Source organism: Gossypium raimondii, chromosome 4 (assembly GCF_025698545.1).
Source record: "Gossypium raimondii isolate GPD5lz chromosome 4, ASM2569854v1, whole genome shotgun sequence".
Lineage (NCBI taxonomy): Eukaryota > Viridiplantae > Streptophyta > Magnoliopsida > Malvales > Malvaceae > Gossypium > Gossypium raimondii.
Genome location: NC_068568.1, coordinates 40,123,715 through 40,139,882, shown reverse-complemented (window position 1 = coordinate 40,139,882; position 16,168 = coordinate 40,123,715). Strand labels below are relative to the sequence as shown.

Below are 16,168 nucleotides of genomic sequence, written 5' to 3'. Positions count from 1 at the left end.
TACTACCATCTTAAATAATTAGTTATACAGATAATAGAATATCCATTAAGCACATTTACTAGTGTATAGGGAATGCTTTAGACCACGTAACAAGCTAATGTGGAACAAGCTGCTGGTTTGGCTATGTCTTGTTTTCATATTTTCTAATAAGAATGTTGCAAAGGCTTACCCTTTTTAAAAGAAAAAGGGTTAGGATGATTTGATATTATGAGTAGTTTTACAGTTTCGGCCTTCAGAAACTATGAGATTGTTGCCATAACCTTGAGTGATTAAATGCATGCTTTTTTTTAGACTAAAGTAAAAATTTGATGACTAGTGTTGCTAAGAAAAACCAAACTACTCAAGTTTGCTTACACTTTTTCTGGTAGAAACCTATTCGTACTATTGTTTTAATCCAAATTCTAGAGAATCTGAAATGGTTTGTCAGCATCAAGTGCAATTTTACACTGGAGCTAAGCAGCTTATTGCTTATTTATCCTAATGTTTCCCCTTTTTTATTTCGCTTCAAGCAGCACAGCGATGGTTGCTCCTTGAATCTACTAGTGATTCTTGTCTCTTCTTTATTTATCCTAATGTTTCCCCCCTTTTTTTTAATGTCTGCTGCGACAAAAGCATCTATCTAAATCCATCCAAAATTAAAAGGTAGTTTAATGTCTCTAAAAATGCCTTTATTCATTTTGAAAAGATAGTCATAATCAATTATCCTTTCTATATCCTCGTTATTGTTTACCATAAATCTTTGAGAATTTTTTCTTTAGTGTTCATCTTATGGCTTTCATCCATTCATGATGTATTATTCTTATTTTTTATGAAACTATATTATTCTATCTAATTATATATTTATGGTTTTATGACATTTAAAATCAAAATAATAATAGATGGTAAAGACACGAAATTTTGTGGAGGGAGATAGTACCTTAGCAACAAAAGCTGTTTAGGATGATGAGCTGACGTTGATATTTTGTGAACTTTGCATGAATGAATTCAATGCTGGTAATAGACCGACAACTCATCTACACTCAAAAGGATAGGAAAATGTCATTGCTCTTTTTCAAGCAAAAACACAAAAAAAAATTATGGAAAACCTCAATTGAAAAATAAGTGGGATACATTAAAAAAGGAATGGAGGAGTTGCTTAAGGAATCTACAGGTATTGGATGGTGTCCATCTAAAAAGACGATTGATGCTACCGAAGAATGGCGAGCTAAAAAAATACAGGTTAGTGTTAACTTTATCATTATTTTAATGCATAAAGTTTATTGAAATTAATAATTTACAATTATAAAAATCTTAATATAACATTTAACATTTAACATGTTATGTAGGAAAATCCTGATTTTAAAATATTTAAGAAGAAAAGAATTGAACTACGACTGAATGAGTTAATGTGGCAAATGTTTGGTAGCATTGTAGCCACTAGAGAGAGTGCTTGGGCACCTTCGTCTGGTGTTCTTCCAAGTGGGGTTCCTATGGGAGATGATACACCTAATGAAGGATTTGGTGATTCAGATGAACATAGTAATGAGAATGAAGGTATTCCTCTCCTAATGAGGTACCATCAAACCATTCTCATGAAACTCTTAATCGAAGAAAGCAAACACTTGGGGTTGTACACGGTAAATGAAAAAAATCAAGTTCAAGTAGAAAATCATCAAGAAATACATTAACTACTCAGATTGAGAAATTGTGTGAGAGTATGGCTAGTCCAAGGAAGTCAGTGAATGAAATTATTTTTCCTCACTCTCAATATACTATTTCAAATGCAATAGATGTTTTGCGTGCTTTGGGAGATGAAATTCCAAAAAAAAAAAGATGAACTGTACTATTTTGCCATCAAAATGTTCCAAATACCGGTGAAACGAGAAGTGTTTTTGAACTTAGATCCAGATGTTAGGGTTTGGTGGCTTCGACATGAGTATGCTGAACAAAATCCAATTGCATCATTTTCATCCTTGGTAGCAACATTCTTATTTCCCTTCCAACCATACCATCAACCACCTCCACCATAAGCTCCTTAGAATTATTATTGTAATATAACTATACTACTCTTTTATATGTAAAACTAATGTATGATATTTTTTATGTTTGGTACTTTTATGCTATGCTTTTATTCAAGTTTCTGTGTTGTATAGAATGTCACAACAAATTAATTTATTTTCATTTGATTACTTTTTTAGGTTATGGATGAATTTAACAATATGTATAATAGTTTTGATATGAATTATGATACCCCTGAATTAAGTGAAGAAGCTCAACGAAGAATAGCCACAATTGTTACCCAAGTTGAACACAACAATTTTCATGAAAAGGAAGAATGTGTGTTAAGCAGTGTATTGGTACACCATGAAACTTATTTCACTATGCAACCGCGTATGGATTCAAATTATACAGGTCAAATGTGGGTGGACGAAGTATTAAATGGGCATGATGATCGTTGCATGAATAGTTTTAGGATGCCAAAAAATATATTTCACAACTTGTTGCGTGATTTGCAAACAAATTATGGCTTAAAGCATGGGAAAGTATCGGCGATGGAGAAGTTAGCATTATCATTATACATTCTTGGAAATAGAGAATCAAATTCAAATGCAATAGAGCGATTTCAACGATCTGGGGAAACTGTTAGTTAAATTTTTACTGATATGTTGCATATATTTGCTCAAATGGGAATAGACACGATTAAATCCACTGAAGGTCAATTCGAGGAAGTACTGAACCATATTCGACATGATACAAGATATTGGCCTCACTTTAAGGTAAAATTTACACAATCTTTATATTTTTAAAATATAAATTATTTCTAACTTTTATCTCATTACTTGTATTTATTTTAAAGGATTGTATTGGGGCCATAGATGGAACACACATAAAAGCATGCATTTCGCCTTCTTGTCAAATACCTTATATCGGACGGAAAAGTAAACCAACTCAAAATATTATGGCAGTTTGTGACTTCAACATGTGCTTTATTTTTGCATTTCCTGGTTGGGAAGGAACAGCACATGATAGTAGAATTTTTTTGCAAGCACTTAGAAAACAATAGTTAAAGTTTCCACACCCTCCACCAGGTTGAACTTTAATTTTTTAATTAATCTTTACATAAAAAAATTAAAATTTTTAAATTTTTTTTAAACTTGATATTACATTTTACTTTTTTGTAGGAAAATATTATCTTGTATATTCAGGATATCCACAAATGGCAGGTTTTCTAGGTTCATATAGGGGGGAATGATATCATTTACCTAATTTTCGTCGAGGTAATCATCAAGTATCTAGAAAAAAAAAAAGAAATATTTAATCATGCCCATTCTTCGTTACGCTCTATGATTGAACGAACATTTGGAGTGTGGAAAAAATATTAAGAGATATTCCAAGTTATTCATTCAACAAACAAGTTTTAATAGTTATTGCAACAATGGTTTTGCATAATTACATTCGAAGACATGCTTGGTCAAATGATGAGGATTTTCGACAATTTGATAATATACCTGACTTGCCAGTCTTTTCAGGCCATTTTGATTGAGGTGAATCGAGTTCTTCTAACGGTGAAAGTGACCTTGAAATCGCTATGTTAAGGGAAACCATTACAACTAGTTTAATGAATCCATATTTGTAAAAACATTTTGTATCATAACATAATTTCTAGTAATAATGAAACTTGTTATGTCTTATGTTACTATATATTTTTTATTAAAAACCATCCGTTTAGATACTTCAAAATTTGATCCAAGTATAATGTTACTATTTGTGAAAATAATATTTATCATTGTTATAAAAGAATATTTAACTATAAAAATTTAAAATAATTATCATTTTATCTAATAAATAATTTAAATTGATTATATAATTCATTAAAATATTTAAAATAAAATATCGAAAGATACATTTTAATATTTTATTAAATGAATTTATAAATTCACATATTTTAATAATTTAAAAAACTTCTATTATATATCAATTCTAATCTGATGTCCTTAATAGTCATTTTTTATTTTCACCTCACCGCTACAGCTACGTTTGAATCCAAACACACACTCCACCATTGTTTCTAATCTCGCTGCTACAGTATCCAATCTCACCGCTACAGTAACTAATCTCACCGCCACCGCTATTTTTAACCTCACCGGAGGTAAACACACCGCCCATCCAAACTAAGGGTGGGTTTGGATGGGCGATTGGGTACGGTGCGGTGCGTTTAGCTTACTTTTTGTCTCACGCTACAGTTTCTAATCTCACTGCCATCGCTGTTTTTACACTAACCACAGGTAAACGCACCGCCCATCCAAACTCACCCTAAGCCTTAAACCTATGTCAATTGCATTAATAAAACTTTTAATTTACTATTCAACTAAAAAAATTTTATTTGTTTTTATACATTTTATTTTTAGTATGCACATTTTATTACCTTCATTAGTTGTATATATTAATAATATATTTGATTGATTTTATGTCAGAAATTAACTGAACACCGACTTAAGATTGATAAAACTTTATGTAAATACAAAAGACAAAGTAGTCCATATCTCTCAAAACGATTTGACATTAAAAGTTCATTTATCTAAAAACTTAACCCCACTTTTCTAACTCCCTTTTCTTTAATTCAAACATATTTTTCCCATATCAATAATTTCTCACTCCAACCAACGAAAAATCGGATTAAACTTATATATGGTATAAAGTTCGATTTGGTACTAGATATGGGTGTGTTACCACTATATTTAAAAATATTTTCATGTATACAAATATAACCTATATAAATATAAATTTTAAATTAATTAAAATTAAAATAATTGATAAATGAAAACTTTGTATTAAATGATATGAATTGATATACATTAATACATGTCGATATTAATAAGTACACGAAATATCACATTAATATCATTAAGATTTTAATCTATGAAAACACAAATTAACTAATTTTTTGAACTAAAGACTAAAAATTATTAAAAGAAATAACAAAAAAATCAATACAATTATAATTCTAACCTTCCTAAAAACATAAATACGCGACCTATATAAGTCATGGGTTCTAAAAGAACAAGATGATAATAAAATCCTATTGATTTAATTTTTGGTATTGATCAATATTTTAAAAATTAAAATTTAGATTTATTTTAACTTAATTTATAATATCTTCTATCAAAATAAAATATGTTTATTAAATTAAATTTAGATTGCATTTTATCTCATTTACTAAAAATAGACAAATTAATTTGTATCGTTAAATAAAAGAGCAAACAACTTATCATTAAACATCAATAGGATATACATTTAACATGTCATGTGAAATTATTTCATTATTTTGTCGACCACATTAATTTTTAATAATAAATTTTTTAATAAAAAATCAATTTATTTTTTTAATAGAAGGTAATTCAACTAATTTATTTATTTATTTTTAGTATAAAGTAGAAATGCAATCCGAACGTGGATACTTTTACCCAAAATCCCGTCCTTGCATGGCTGTCTTTTCACGTGTATGAAAACCCAACCAGAAAAGGAAAAAAAATAAAGAAGGGAAAAGTAGTTCATAATCAAATTGGTGACAGCCCCCCACAAAAGCCATGAAAGTTTTAAATTATTACAGCAAATGTCTTTTAATCCCCCCACTTGCAGACAAATTCAAGTATGAAACTTTAGCTTAAAAGCAAAGTCAACCTTTTTACTTTTGTCTTTCCGAACCTTCCATAAAAAGAGGACAAAATTTTGCCAACCTTCCTCAATCTTTGTTTTCTCCTTCATTTTTTAATCACCAGTCAAAGTTTTCAATACAATTGTTATAATCTCGTGGGTGACAGCTGAGACTTTGGACTGCGGACAGAAAAGTTCTCCTTTTTCACACTTGAATGCTTCGTTTTTCTTTGGTTTTTCTCGACCCTTCTTTATATCAGATTGTTCTCTTTTTTGGTTCTTGTAGTTGAAACAGGTGACAACAAGAAGACCCAGAGTTTTATTTTGGATGGGGTCTTGTTTTAGTGCTAGAATCAAAGCTGAGAGCCCTCTTCACAACGGTATGCTGGGAAATTTGACAACTTTTCATCGACTATGATGGGTTTTCTTCAAAGTGTTCGTTTTTTGTGATGTTTGTTAGGTGTTTGATGTTATGTTTGCAGGGGCTAATTCAAGATATGGGAGCAAAAATGGTGAAGAAATGGGTGGTTCAAGCAGCAGGGTTTCTTCAATGTCAATGCCTAGAACCGAGGGGGAGATTTTACAGTCTTCAAATTTGAAGAGTTTCAACTTCAGTGAACTTAGAACAGCCACCAGAAATTTCCGACCGGACAGTGTTTTGGGTGAAGGTGGTTTTGGTTGTGTTTTTAAAGGTTGGATTGATGAGAATTCACTTACAGCAGCCAAACCTGGTACTGGTTTGGTTATTGCTGTCAAAAGGCTTAACCAGGAGGGTTTTCAGGGTCACCAAGAATGGTTGGTAAGTTTCATTTCTTCCCTAATTCCCACCCTTGAGCTCATCAGGTTTCTCAAAATCCTTGCTTTGCTCTTAGATCATTGCTTTCACCTTATCTGTATACACATAAATACATACACACATATATATTTGTATTATGTATGTTATCTTGGTTGAGTAAGGTACAATTCAGCTTGGTTAATATCATGTGCATTGACGTTTGAAACATAAAAAATATGCTTTTTAAAGGGTCGGTTGTAGTTATTTTAGCCAGCTACCTAGAGCCTTCATTACCATTCACTTGTTATTCAAGTTCTACTCCGGTCATCCTCTCGATCGACTACCGAGCGCATCTCGATTTATTAGTTTGCAATGTTTGGTAATTTAATGATGCAAGTGGATTGCAGGCTGAAATCAACTACCTGGGGCAACTGCATCATCCTAATCTCGTGAAATTGATCGGTTACTGCTTAGAGGACGATCATCGACTTCTGGTTTACGAATTCATGCCAAAGGGCAGCTTAGAGAATCATCTTTTTAGAAGTGAGTTATTCATCTTTACATCTTCCCTTTATTGAGTCAATTCAGTTGCTTACATTTCAGGGGAACAGTCTTAATCCAACATTTCCATTATAATGAAACAGGAAATTCTTATTTTCAACCACTTTCCTGGAACCTCCGGATGAAGGTTGCTCTTGGTGCTGCTAAGGGCCTAGCATTTCTACATTCCGATGAGGCCAAAGTCATATACAGAGACTTCAAAACTTCGAATATCTTGCTTGATTCGGTATGCAAACATGTTTAATTATTGAAATTTTCATTGACTCTGTACATCAAGACTTTAAAACTTAGAATATCTTGCTTGATTTGGCCTGCAAACATGCTTAAGTATCGAAGTTTTCATAACTCTATTTCAAGCACTTTGAATATCTTGTTTAATCCGGTATGCTAACATGGTTAATTATTGAAGTTTTCAAGACTATATCGAGACTTTAGAACTTTGAATGTCTTTCTTGATTCGCATGCAAACATGTGTAAATATCGAAAATTTTCATGGCTCGTACTTCAGATTTATGCAGCTCACTAACATCTTTGTTCCAATGTAAAAAAATGGCAGAATTATAATGCCAAACTGTCTGACTTTGGACTGGCTAAAGATGGACCAACTGGTGATAAGAGTCATGTTTCGACAAGAGTCATGGGTACTTACGGTTATGCAGCTCCCGAGTATATGGCCACAGGTAGCTTTTGAATTCCCACCTTCACTTTCATATATATGTGCGAAATATATTCAGATATTTGAGACACTCATTCTCGAGTAAGAGTAACATAGACTGCAACTTCACTAATCATCCTCCCAATGAAATGTCTGTGCCTCAGTTGAATAACTTTATATCTTATACTATTCTTACAAATGCAACCTTTGCTAGGCAGACTTTTTTCCCTAAGTATTTATGTCTGCCATATATTCTGGTGTAAGAGACACAACTCTCGAGTTAGAGTAACATAGAATGAGACTTCCCTAATCATATTTTGGTTTCATTCTTTCTTATGAAGGTCATTTGACAGCCAGAAGTGATGTATATAGTTTTGGAGTTGTTCTTCTTGAAATGTTGACCGGCAAGCGAGCAATGGATAAGAACAGACCTTCAAGAGAGCACAGTTTAGTTGATTGGGCCAAGCCTTACCTTACCAGCAAACGCAAGATTTTACACGTTATGGATTCTCGTATCGAAAGCCAATACACACTCGATGCAGCATTGAAAGCTGCTTATCTTGCGCTGCAATGCCTTTCTATAGAACCGAAGCTTAGGCCTAATATGAATGCCGTAGTGAAAGCACTTGAGCAACTTCAAGACTCCGGCCGTGATCACAAAGGGGCCCCTCGAAATTCATCTGTTCTTAATTCTCATCAGCATTCAAGGAATGCTCACAAACATCAAGCGAAAAATGCAAATGATCTCGGCAACAGAAATACTATCTCATATCCTCGACCGGCTGCTTCTCCATTGTGTACATAAAGTAAAAAATACCAGATGCATGCTTTTTATTGTTGCAGTCAATACTTGGATGGACTTGGTATCTTGAAGTGAAGTATATGTGTTCAAATGTCTACCATTTGTACAGTTGTTGAATTCAGTAATATCTGAGTTGTGCATTTTGAATCAATGGGGTCTCAAGGCCTTTATACAAAGCTAATAAAGGCTTCACTTACCTCTTGTTGAAGTGAATGTGGGTTTTTCATATATTTGGAGGATTTATTTCATACAAAATTTCGGTGTATATTTTCTAAGAAAAATAAAGAATCCAACTAAATATTTTATATTGTTTACAAATAATCTTATAGTGATTATCCCAACTTGTTGAAGCTATTTGTTGATAAATAATTATTTTATTAAGAGATGTTTGACTTTAGTTAAACAATTTTACTTTTCTCTCTTATAATATATAGTTAAAATATTACAATTCTTCCCGGAGTAATCCAGAAAGGTAAGCTCAAATTTTTTTCTAAATGTCACACAACAAATTTATCCGGAAAAATAACTGAAGTTAACAATTTAACTTAATTTTAATAATTTTAAAATTAAATTTCTAAAAATAAAAGTAAAACAACTTAATTTCAAATATAATTAAAGTGCACAAATTTAAGACATATTTTAATATAAATATATATTCAATATTTCTTATTTATTCAAGAAACAATCAATCATTCAACATCAAAGTAGGAGCTTTAACAACCATTCTTAATAAATTTGACATTGAAAAAAAACCGACCACTCAGAATATTAAAACAACCATATTCTTATTGGACTGCCCAACTGGTTTGGTTTGTTTGAGTAAATATTTAATATTATTGAAATCTAGGTCATAGTATTGTTTTTGGGCTTCTATAACCCACAAAGTAGTGCACCTAAAACATGGAATAAAACTTGGTTCCACTGTTTTGTTCAATCAAAATCATTGCAGGAAACATTAGTCAAAGACAAGTCCTCATTACTTTTATTTGACTTTTTTTTTCATGTCTCAAGGAGGATCCAATCCAGATGGTAACACTAAGGCCAGCAGGGTAACTGATCACTGCTCCTTTTTCTTTTTTTCATGTAGGCTTTGCAAGTTTGATTATAATTTTCAATCTCATTACATGATGTTTATTATTATTATTATTATTATTATTATTATTATTATTATTTGCAGCTTATCAATGAATTCCCAGTGTTCACGAATCAGATTAACTTATTAATAGCAAAATACGAGAAGCTAGTTGACACTAAAGCAACTCAGCTGGATGAGATCACTAGGTTGAAAGTCATGGTTGCGGACAAAGATGAAAAAATCCGCATACACAAACAACGGTGCCATGAGCTTCAGAAAGAGGCGAACGAATTGAGGGTGAACTTGGAGAAAACCAAGAAGGAACATGATGTGAAGGTATCTGAGCTCAAGAAAAAGTTCAAGGCCAAGGAAGAGGAAGTAGGCAAAACGATCAATAAGGTTGAGGAGATGGCTAACTCGATGATTTGGGAAAAGCTAAGAAGCTTGGACTTAGGCTCGGGTATGAGTGTGTACTAGCATTAGTCATGTATTGGATGGGTGTTTTAAACATCATATCTTAAATTTTTGATGGCTACTACCATGAATTTTTTTTGGTTGTATTTTAACTATAAATTGTTGTTCTACTTGCTTGTGCAGACGCAGTTGGAAGACAGCCCAAATACTTGTAGATCAAGAAGTCGTCATTCCTCAAGGTAAACTGTGAAATTGATGTTACACATACTGATACGAGCCAAGGAGGTGACACTCAAGGGATTGTTTTTCCTAGTGGTCCAATCACTCGAAGCAAGACACGACAATTAAAATCAAAGATGAATGCTTTTGTCCAAGACTTTGTTGCTACAAATTTAAGTCATCATGTTCGTGACGTTGACAAATACGGGAATGTAATTCACTGGACCAATCTTGGAATAGTGAAAGCCCATAAATTGGTGGATTAATGTATCTTATTATTATTATTATTATTTACTTAATTCTCATTGGTTGGGACACATCACTTATGAGTTAAGTAATTTTATTGGTTAGGTTATTATTTATTTATTTTCTTAGATAATTTTAAAGAGTTTTTATTAGGATTCAATTACTCTTGTAATTTGCCTATAAATAGGCTTGCTTTCTACACATTGGAGGAGGAATAAAAAGAGAGTTTTTGTTTTCTTCCAAATTTGTGTGAGGCAAATTTTTGAGAGTAGAGTGATTCTTCTCTTACTATTTAATTTGGAGTTTGTTACTTTCGAGGGTATTTAGGAGTTACAAATATTCAAATTTCTTTCCTATTCATCGGTGTTTCTAGAGGTTCTTCTTCTAGGAGTTTCGTAGGGAGCCGCTCAATCATTGGCGTTTTTGGTTACAAGTTAACCAAGGGTTCCATAGGGCAAATCTATCCTTTTATTATTATTATTATTATTATTATTATTATTATTATTATTATTATTATTGTTATTGTTATTATTATTATTATTATTTAACTAATTTTATTTATTCTCGTTTTATTTCTAATTTGTGTTTCTCTTGTGTCTAGATCCGGGGTTTCCGCATCAGATGGTATCAGTTTCAGGCCATTCGGTGTTATTTTTGAAGCTAAAATCAAATCCGAAACTAGTCAAAATACCAAAAACATTTTTCATCGGTTTCGTCGATTCTCTTTTTTTTGAAGTTTGTGTTTATTCTCCTCTTATTCTTTTAAAAAAATAGCAAAAAAAAAAAAGCAAAAAGCGCAAAAAAAAACCCGCAAAAAAAAAGTTGCTTACCTTTCATACGTAGGTTTCTTCTTTTCCTATTATTTTTATTATTTTTATTTTTCTCAAAATTGAATTTTTTTTCCTTCTTTTCTTGACTCAAGTATAATTAAAGCTTCAATTTTTAAAAATCTTAAGACACCAAACGTTTCTGACTTTTTTTTTTTTTTAAATTGGGTAGAGTTTTCTTAAGTGTTCTTCTTATTAAAGCTTTTCTTTGACTCTAGAGTTAGGGATCGTTGCAGGTCTACGTTTTTTTTTTGTTTCTCTTACGCTTTCTAACACTTTGTTTCTTCTTGTGTTAGCAGATATTAAAGGCACGCACAATTCCTTCATCCGTGTAGCCTCCATTACAAATTGCCTCGTCTAGTTTATTGGCCTCTTAGAGCAATTAGGGTCTTCATTGTCTCTTTGAAGTTTGCACCTCCGTTATTTGATCTTGATTAGTAACCCTCTCCAAACATATTTACAAGTTTTGAATCATTCAGAGAGTTATTCTTTTGAGAGCTAACGAGTGAGGTTATTATTATTTTTTCTTTCTTGTTCCTGTTTGTTTGATCTTTCACAGATACCATGCCGCTCACTAGATCCCAAACTAGTAAAAATGAAGAGGATGAGCAAAAAAGAGAGAACGATCCTTTGGTCGAGTTGTTACAAAAGAGATGAAAAGTTGCAAACTCAATTCAACATCGCATGACCCGGATGTTACAAGTGCAAAGGGAGTATCTTGATACAAAACTTACAACTCAAGAGAGATACATTACCGATAATTACAAGAAGTTGAACGAAGCCTTTATAAGCCAATCAAATTCGCAAGATCAAACTTTTAAACGAAGGGAGGACCATGTTTTTGATGATGACTTTGAGTCCGAGTATGTACCTAGAGAAAGGTTGGAACGAAACGATGACACCCCTAAACCAAAATTTCCTTCTTTCTCAGGAAAGAATGATCTTGATGCTTACCTTGATTGGGAGGAAAAGATGGAAGCAGTCTTTGCTTGTTACAATTACTCTGATGAGAAAAAGGTAACATACGCTGTCACTGAGTTCATTAATTATGCACTAACATGGTGGAATCAATTATGTAAAAGCAGGATTCTTTATAGAGAGCAACCTGTTACTACTTGGGTTGAAATGAAGCGCATCTTGCGAAAACGGTTTGTTCCACCATACTATTATCGAGAACTCCATCAAAGACTCCAACATCTTGTTCAAGAAGATAGATCTGTGGATGACTACTACAAAGAGATGGAGACTATTCAGATTAGAGCCAATCTTGTTGAAGAGGCTGAGGTGACTATGGCTAGATTCCTTACCGGCCTAAAGCCTGAGATTGCAAATCGAGTTGAGTTACAACACTATATGGATGTTGAAGAGATGCTTCAAACTGCACTCACCATTGAAAAGCAATTACGAAAGAAAGGGACAACGAGGGGTGTTAGTTCAGTTTCTAATCCTGCTTGGAGAGGAAATTGGCAAAAACAAGATGATAGATTGTGGAATGGGAGAGATGCACAGTTCAAGCCAAATGAGCCTAGAACTTACTCCAAAGATATAGGTATACCTAATTCACTTAAAGGTTCTACTTATACTAATCGAGCTCCATCTTCTTCTTCTACTTCTCCTAGTGCCATTAAGCAGCCAAAATATATTACCTGCTTCAAATGCCAAGGAATGGGTCACTATGCTCGAGAATGCCCTAATAAAAAGTCATTGGTGATTCGAGAAGATGGCGAGGTTGATTTTGAGTCTGATAACGAAGATGAGATGCCTCCTTTGGAAGATGCTAATGATGTGCATACTCATGATGGGTATGAAGAATACTTGGAGTATGGTGAGAAAGCACTTGTTGCTCGAAGGGCTTTAAATGTCCAGTTTAAAGAGGAAGGGCGTGAACAAAGAGATAACATTTTCCACATGAGATGTTTGATTAGTGGACAACCTAGTTCATTGATCATCGATAGTGGAAGTTACACCAATGTGGTAAGTTCTTCCCTTGTTAAGAAACTTGGCCTACCTTGTGTGAAGCATCCAAGGTCATACCGCTTGCAATGGTTGAATGATAGTGGGAAGGTAAAAGTATCTAAACAATGCTTAGTTTCATTTTCCATTGGTAGATACTCTGATAAATTTTTGTGTGATGTTGTTCCAATGCAAGCTGGGCACATATTACTTGGGCGGCCATGGCAGTTTGATCGACGAGTAAATCATGATGGTTTCCTTAACCAATATACCTTTGTGTTCCTTAGAAAGAAGTTTACTTTGGCCCCACTTCCTCCTAAAGAAGTCTACAATGATCAACTCAAACTTGCTAGTGAGATGGGTAAGGGAAGTGAGGTAAAACCATTGAAAAAGGCTGAAAGTAAATAGGCCCTTAGTGTTAAAAGCCAACTTAAAGGCCCAACATTGGTGAGTGATTGCACACACAAGTCACGAGATAAGAAAGTGAGTTTATTCACTAGGTTTCGAGATATCAAATTTGCTCTTTGTACAAAACAAACATTTGTAATTATTAGGTTTAGGGAAAACTTTGTTTTGACTAACCCTAATACACATTTGCCTAGTTGTTTTGTTGATCTTTTGCAGGATTTTGAGGATGTATTTCCTTCTGAAATGCCTAAGGGATTACCTCCTTTACGAGGGATTGAACATCAATTTGACTTTGTGCCTGGTTCGAGTATTCCGAATAGACCAGTCTATCGAAGTAATCCTGAAGAAACCAAGGAGTTGTAAAGGCAAATTGAAGATCTCTTAGAGAAAGGGTTGATTCGTGAGAGTCTAAGCCCTTGTGCGGTCCCTATACTTTTCGTCCCAAAAAAAGATGGTTCTTGGAGAATGTGTGTTGATTGTTGTGCTGTCAACAAGATCACGGTAAAGTATCGATATCCAATTCCTCGATTAGATGATATGTTGGATAAGCTTAATGGTGCATGCATTTTCTCTAAAATTGACTTAAAAAGTGGTTACCATCAAATAAGAATGAAATAAGGTGATGAATGAAAAACTGCTTTTAAGACTAAGTATGGCATGTATGAGTGGTTAGTCATGTCATTTGGCTTAACTAATGCTCCTAGCACATTCATGAGACTAATGAACCACATACTTAGACCTTTTTTAGGAAAATTTGTCGTTGTGTATTTTGATGACATACTGATTTATAGCAAAACTTTGAATGATCATGTTAGGCATGTTAAATTAGTATTGGATGTGTTAAGGCATGAACGACTCTTTGCTAATCTTGAAAAATGCACCTTTTGTATGGATAAGCTTGTTTTTTTGGGTTTTGTGATAAGTTCTACAGGAATCCATGTGGATGAGGAGAAGGTAAAGGCAATTAAAAAATGGCCTATCCCTAAAATTGTTTCTGAGGTAAGGTCTTTCCTTGGGTTAGCCGGTTTCTACCGTAGGTTTGTTCGTAACTTTTCCACAATTGCTTCGCCTTTGACTGCACTTATTAAAAAGGATGTATCTTTTCATTGGACAGATAAGCAAGAATTAGCATTTAATGAACTTAAAGATAAATTGTGTAATGCTCCTATTCTTGTTTTACCTAATTTTGAAAAGACCTTTGAGATTGAATGTGATGCTTCTGGTGTAGGTATAGGTGCCGTCCTCATGCAAGATAGTAAACCACTAGCCTACTTTAGTGAGAAACTTGGTGGAGCACATTTGAACTATTCGACCTATGATAAAGAGTTGTATGCCTTGGTAAGGGCATTAGAAGTTTGGCAACATTACCTTTTACCAAAGGAGTTTGTGATTCACACTGACAATGAATCACTTAAGCACTTAAAGGGACAAGGTAAGTTGAACAAGCGACATGCGAGGTGGGTTGAATTCATTGAATCTTTTCATTATGTTATAAGGTATAAGCAAGGTAAAGATAATATTATGGCTGATGCTCTATCAAGGAGGTACACTTTACTTAGTACTTTGCATACTAATTTATTAGGTTTTGAGTATCTCAAAGATTTATATGCCACTGATTCTGATTTTTCAAGCATTTATGACGCATGTGAACATGGTGCATTTCACAAATTTTATAAGCATGATGGCTATCTTTTTCGAAATAATAGACTATGCTTACCAAATTGTTCAATGCGAGAATTGTTGGTTCGAGAGGCTCATAGTGGTGGTCTTATGGGTCATTTTGGAGTCACTAAGACTTATGATGTTTTACATGAGCATTTTTATTGGCCTAACATGCGAAAACTTGTTGAGAAAATTTGCTCTACTTGCATTACTTGTAAACAAGCTAAATCCACTGTGATGCCTCATGGTCTATATACTCCTCTTCCTGTTCCTAGTTCACCTTGGACTGACATTTCAATGAATTTTATAATAGGTTTACCAAGGACAAAGCATGGACGAGATAGCATCTTTGTGGTTGTGGATCGATTTTCTAAAATGGCTCATTTCATTCCATGCTATAAGACTGATGATGCAACCCATGTTGCCGATCTATTTTTTCGTGAAATTGTGAGATTACATGGAATCCCAAGGACTATCGTTTCTGATAGAGATGCAAAATTTCTTAGTCACTTTTGGAAGGTGTTATGGGGTAAGTTAGGTACTAAACTACTTTACTCTACTACATGCCACTCTCAAACTGATGGTCAAACCGAGGTGGTAAATCGAGTTTTGGGATCTTTGCTTAGAGCCATAATAGGTAAGAATGTTAAATCTTGGGAAGAATGGATACCCTATGTTGAGTTTGCTTATAATCATTCTGTTCATTCTTCCACAGGTTTTACTCCTTTTGAGATTGTATATGGCTTTAATCCACTTACTGTTTTAGATTTGCTTCCTTTACCTTTGAATGAGATTGTTAATTTAGATGGTGAAAGGAAAGCTGATTTAGTGAAAGAGATCCATGAGAAGGCTCGTAAAGCCATTGAGAAAAAGAATGAGTCCAATGCACATCGAGCTAATAAAGGGCGAAAGCAAGTCTTGTTTGAACCTGGAGATT

The 16,168-nt window shown here is 33.5% G+C and overlaps 2 protein-coding genes across 3 annotated transcripts in view; both read left to right on the top strand.

Moving 5' to 3' along the window:
* LOC105779987 (uncharacterized) overlaps positions 1–16,168 on the top strand; it is a 54,012-nt gene that overhangs the window by 12,313 nt on the left and 25,531 nt on the right. The gene's annotated exons all lie outside the window — the stretch shown is intronic.
* On the top strand, positions 5,615–8,670 carry LOC105779985 (probable serine/threonine-protein kinase PBL9). 2 transcript variants are annotated; one of them, XM_012604031.2, is made up of 7 exons: positions 5,615–5,828; positions 5,921–6,014; positions 6,117–6,433; positions 6,817–6,952; positions 7,054–7,196; positions 7,527–7,650; positions 7,967–8,670. In XM_012604031.2, the coding sequence occupies exons 2-7, from the start codon at positions 5,963–5,965 to the stop codon at positions 8,428–8,430; spliced, it is 1,236 nt and encodes a 411-aa protein (XP_012459485.1). In that variant the 5' UTR covers positions 5,615–5,828; positions 5,921–5,962; the 3' UTR covers positions 8,431–8,670. The 2 variants fall into 2 exon arrangements, with proteins under 2 accessions (XP_012459485.1, XP_052485565.1); XM_052629605.1 differs by having other exon boundaries at positions 5,615–6,014.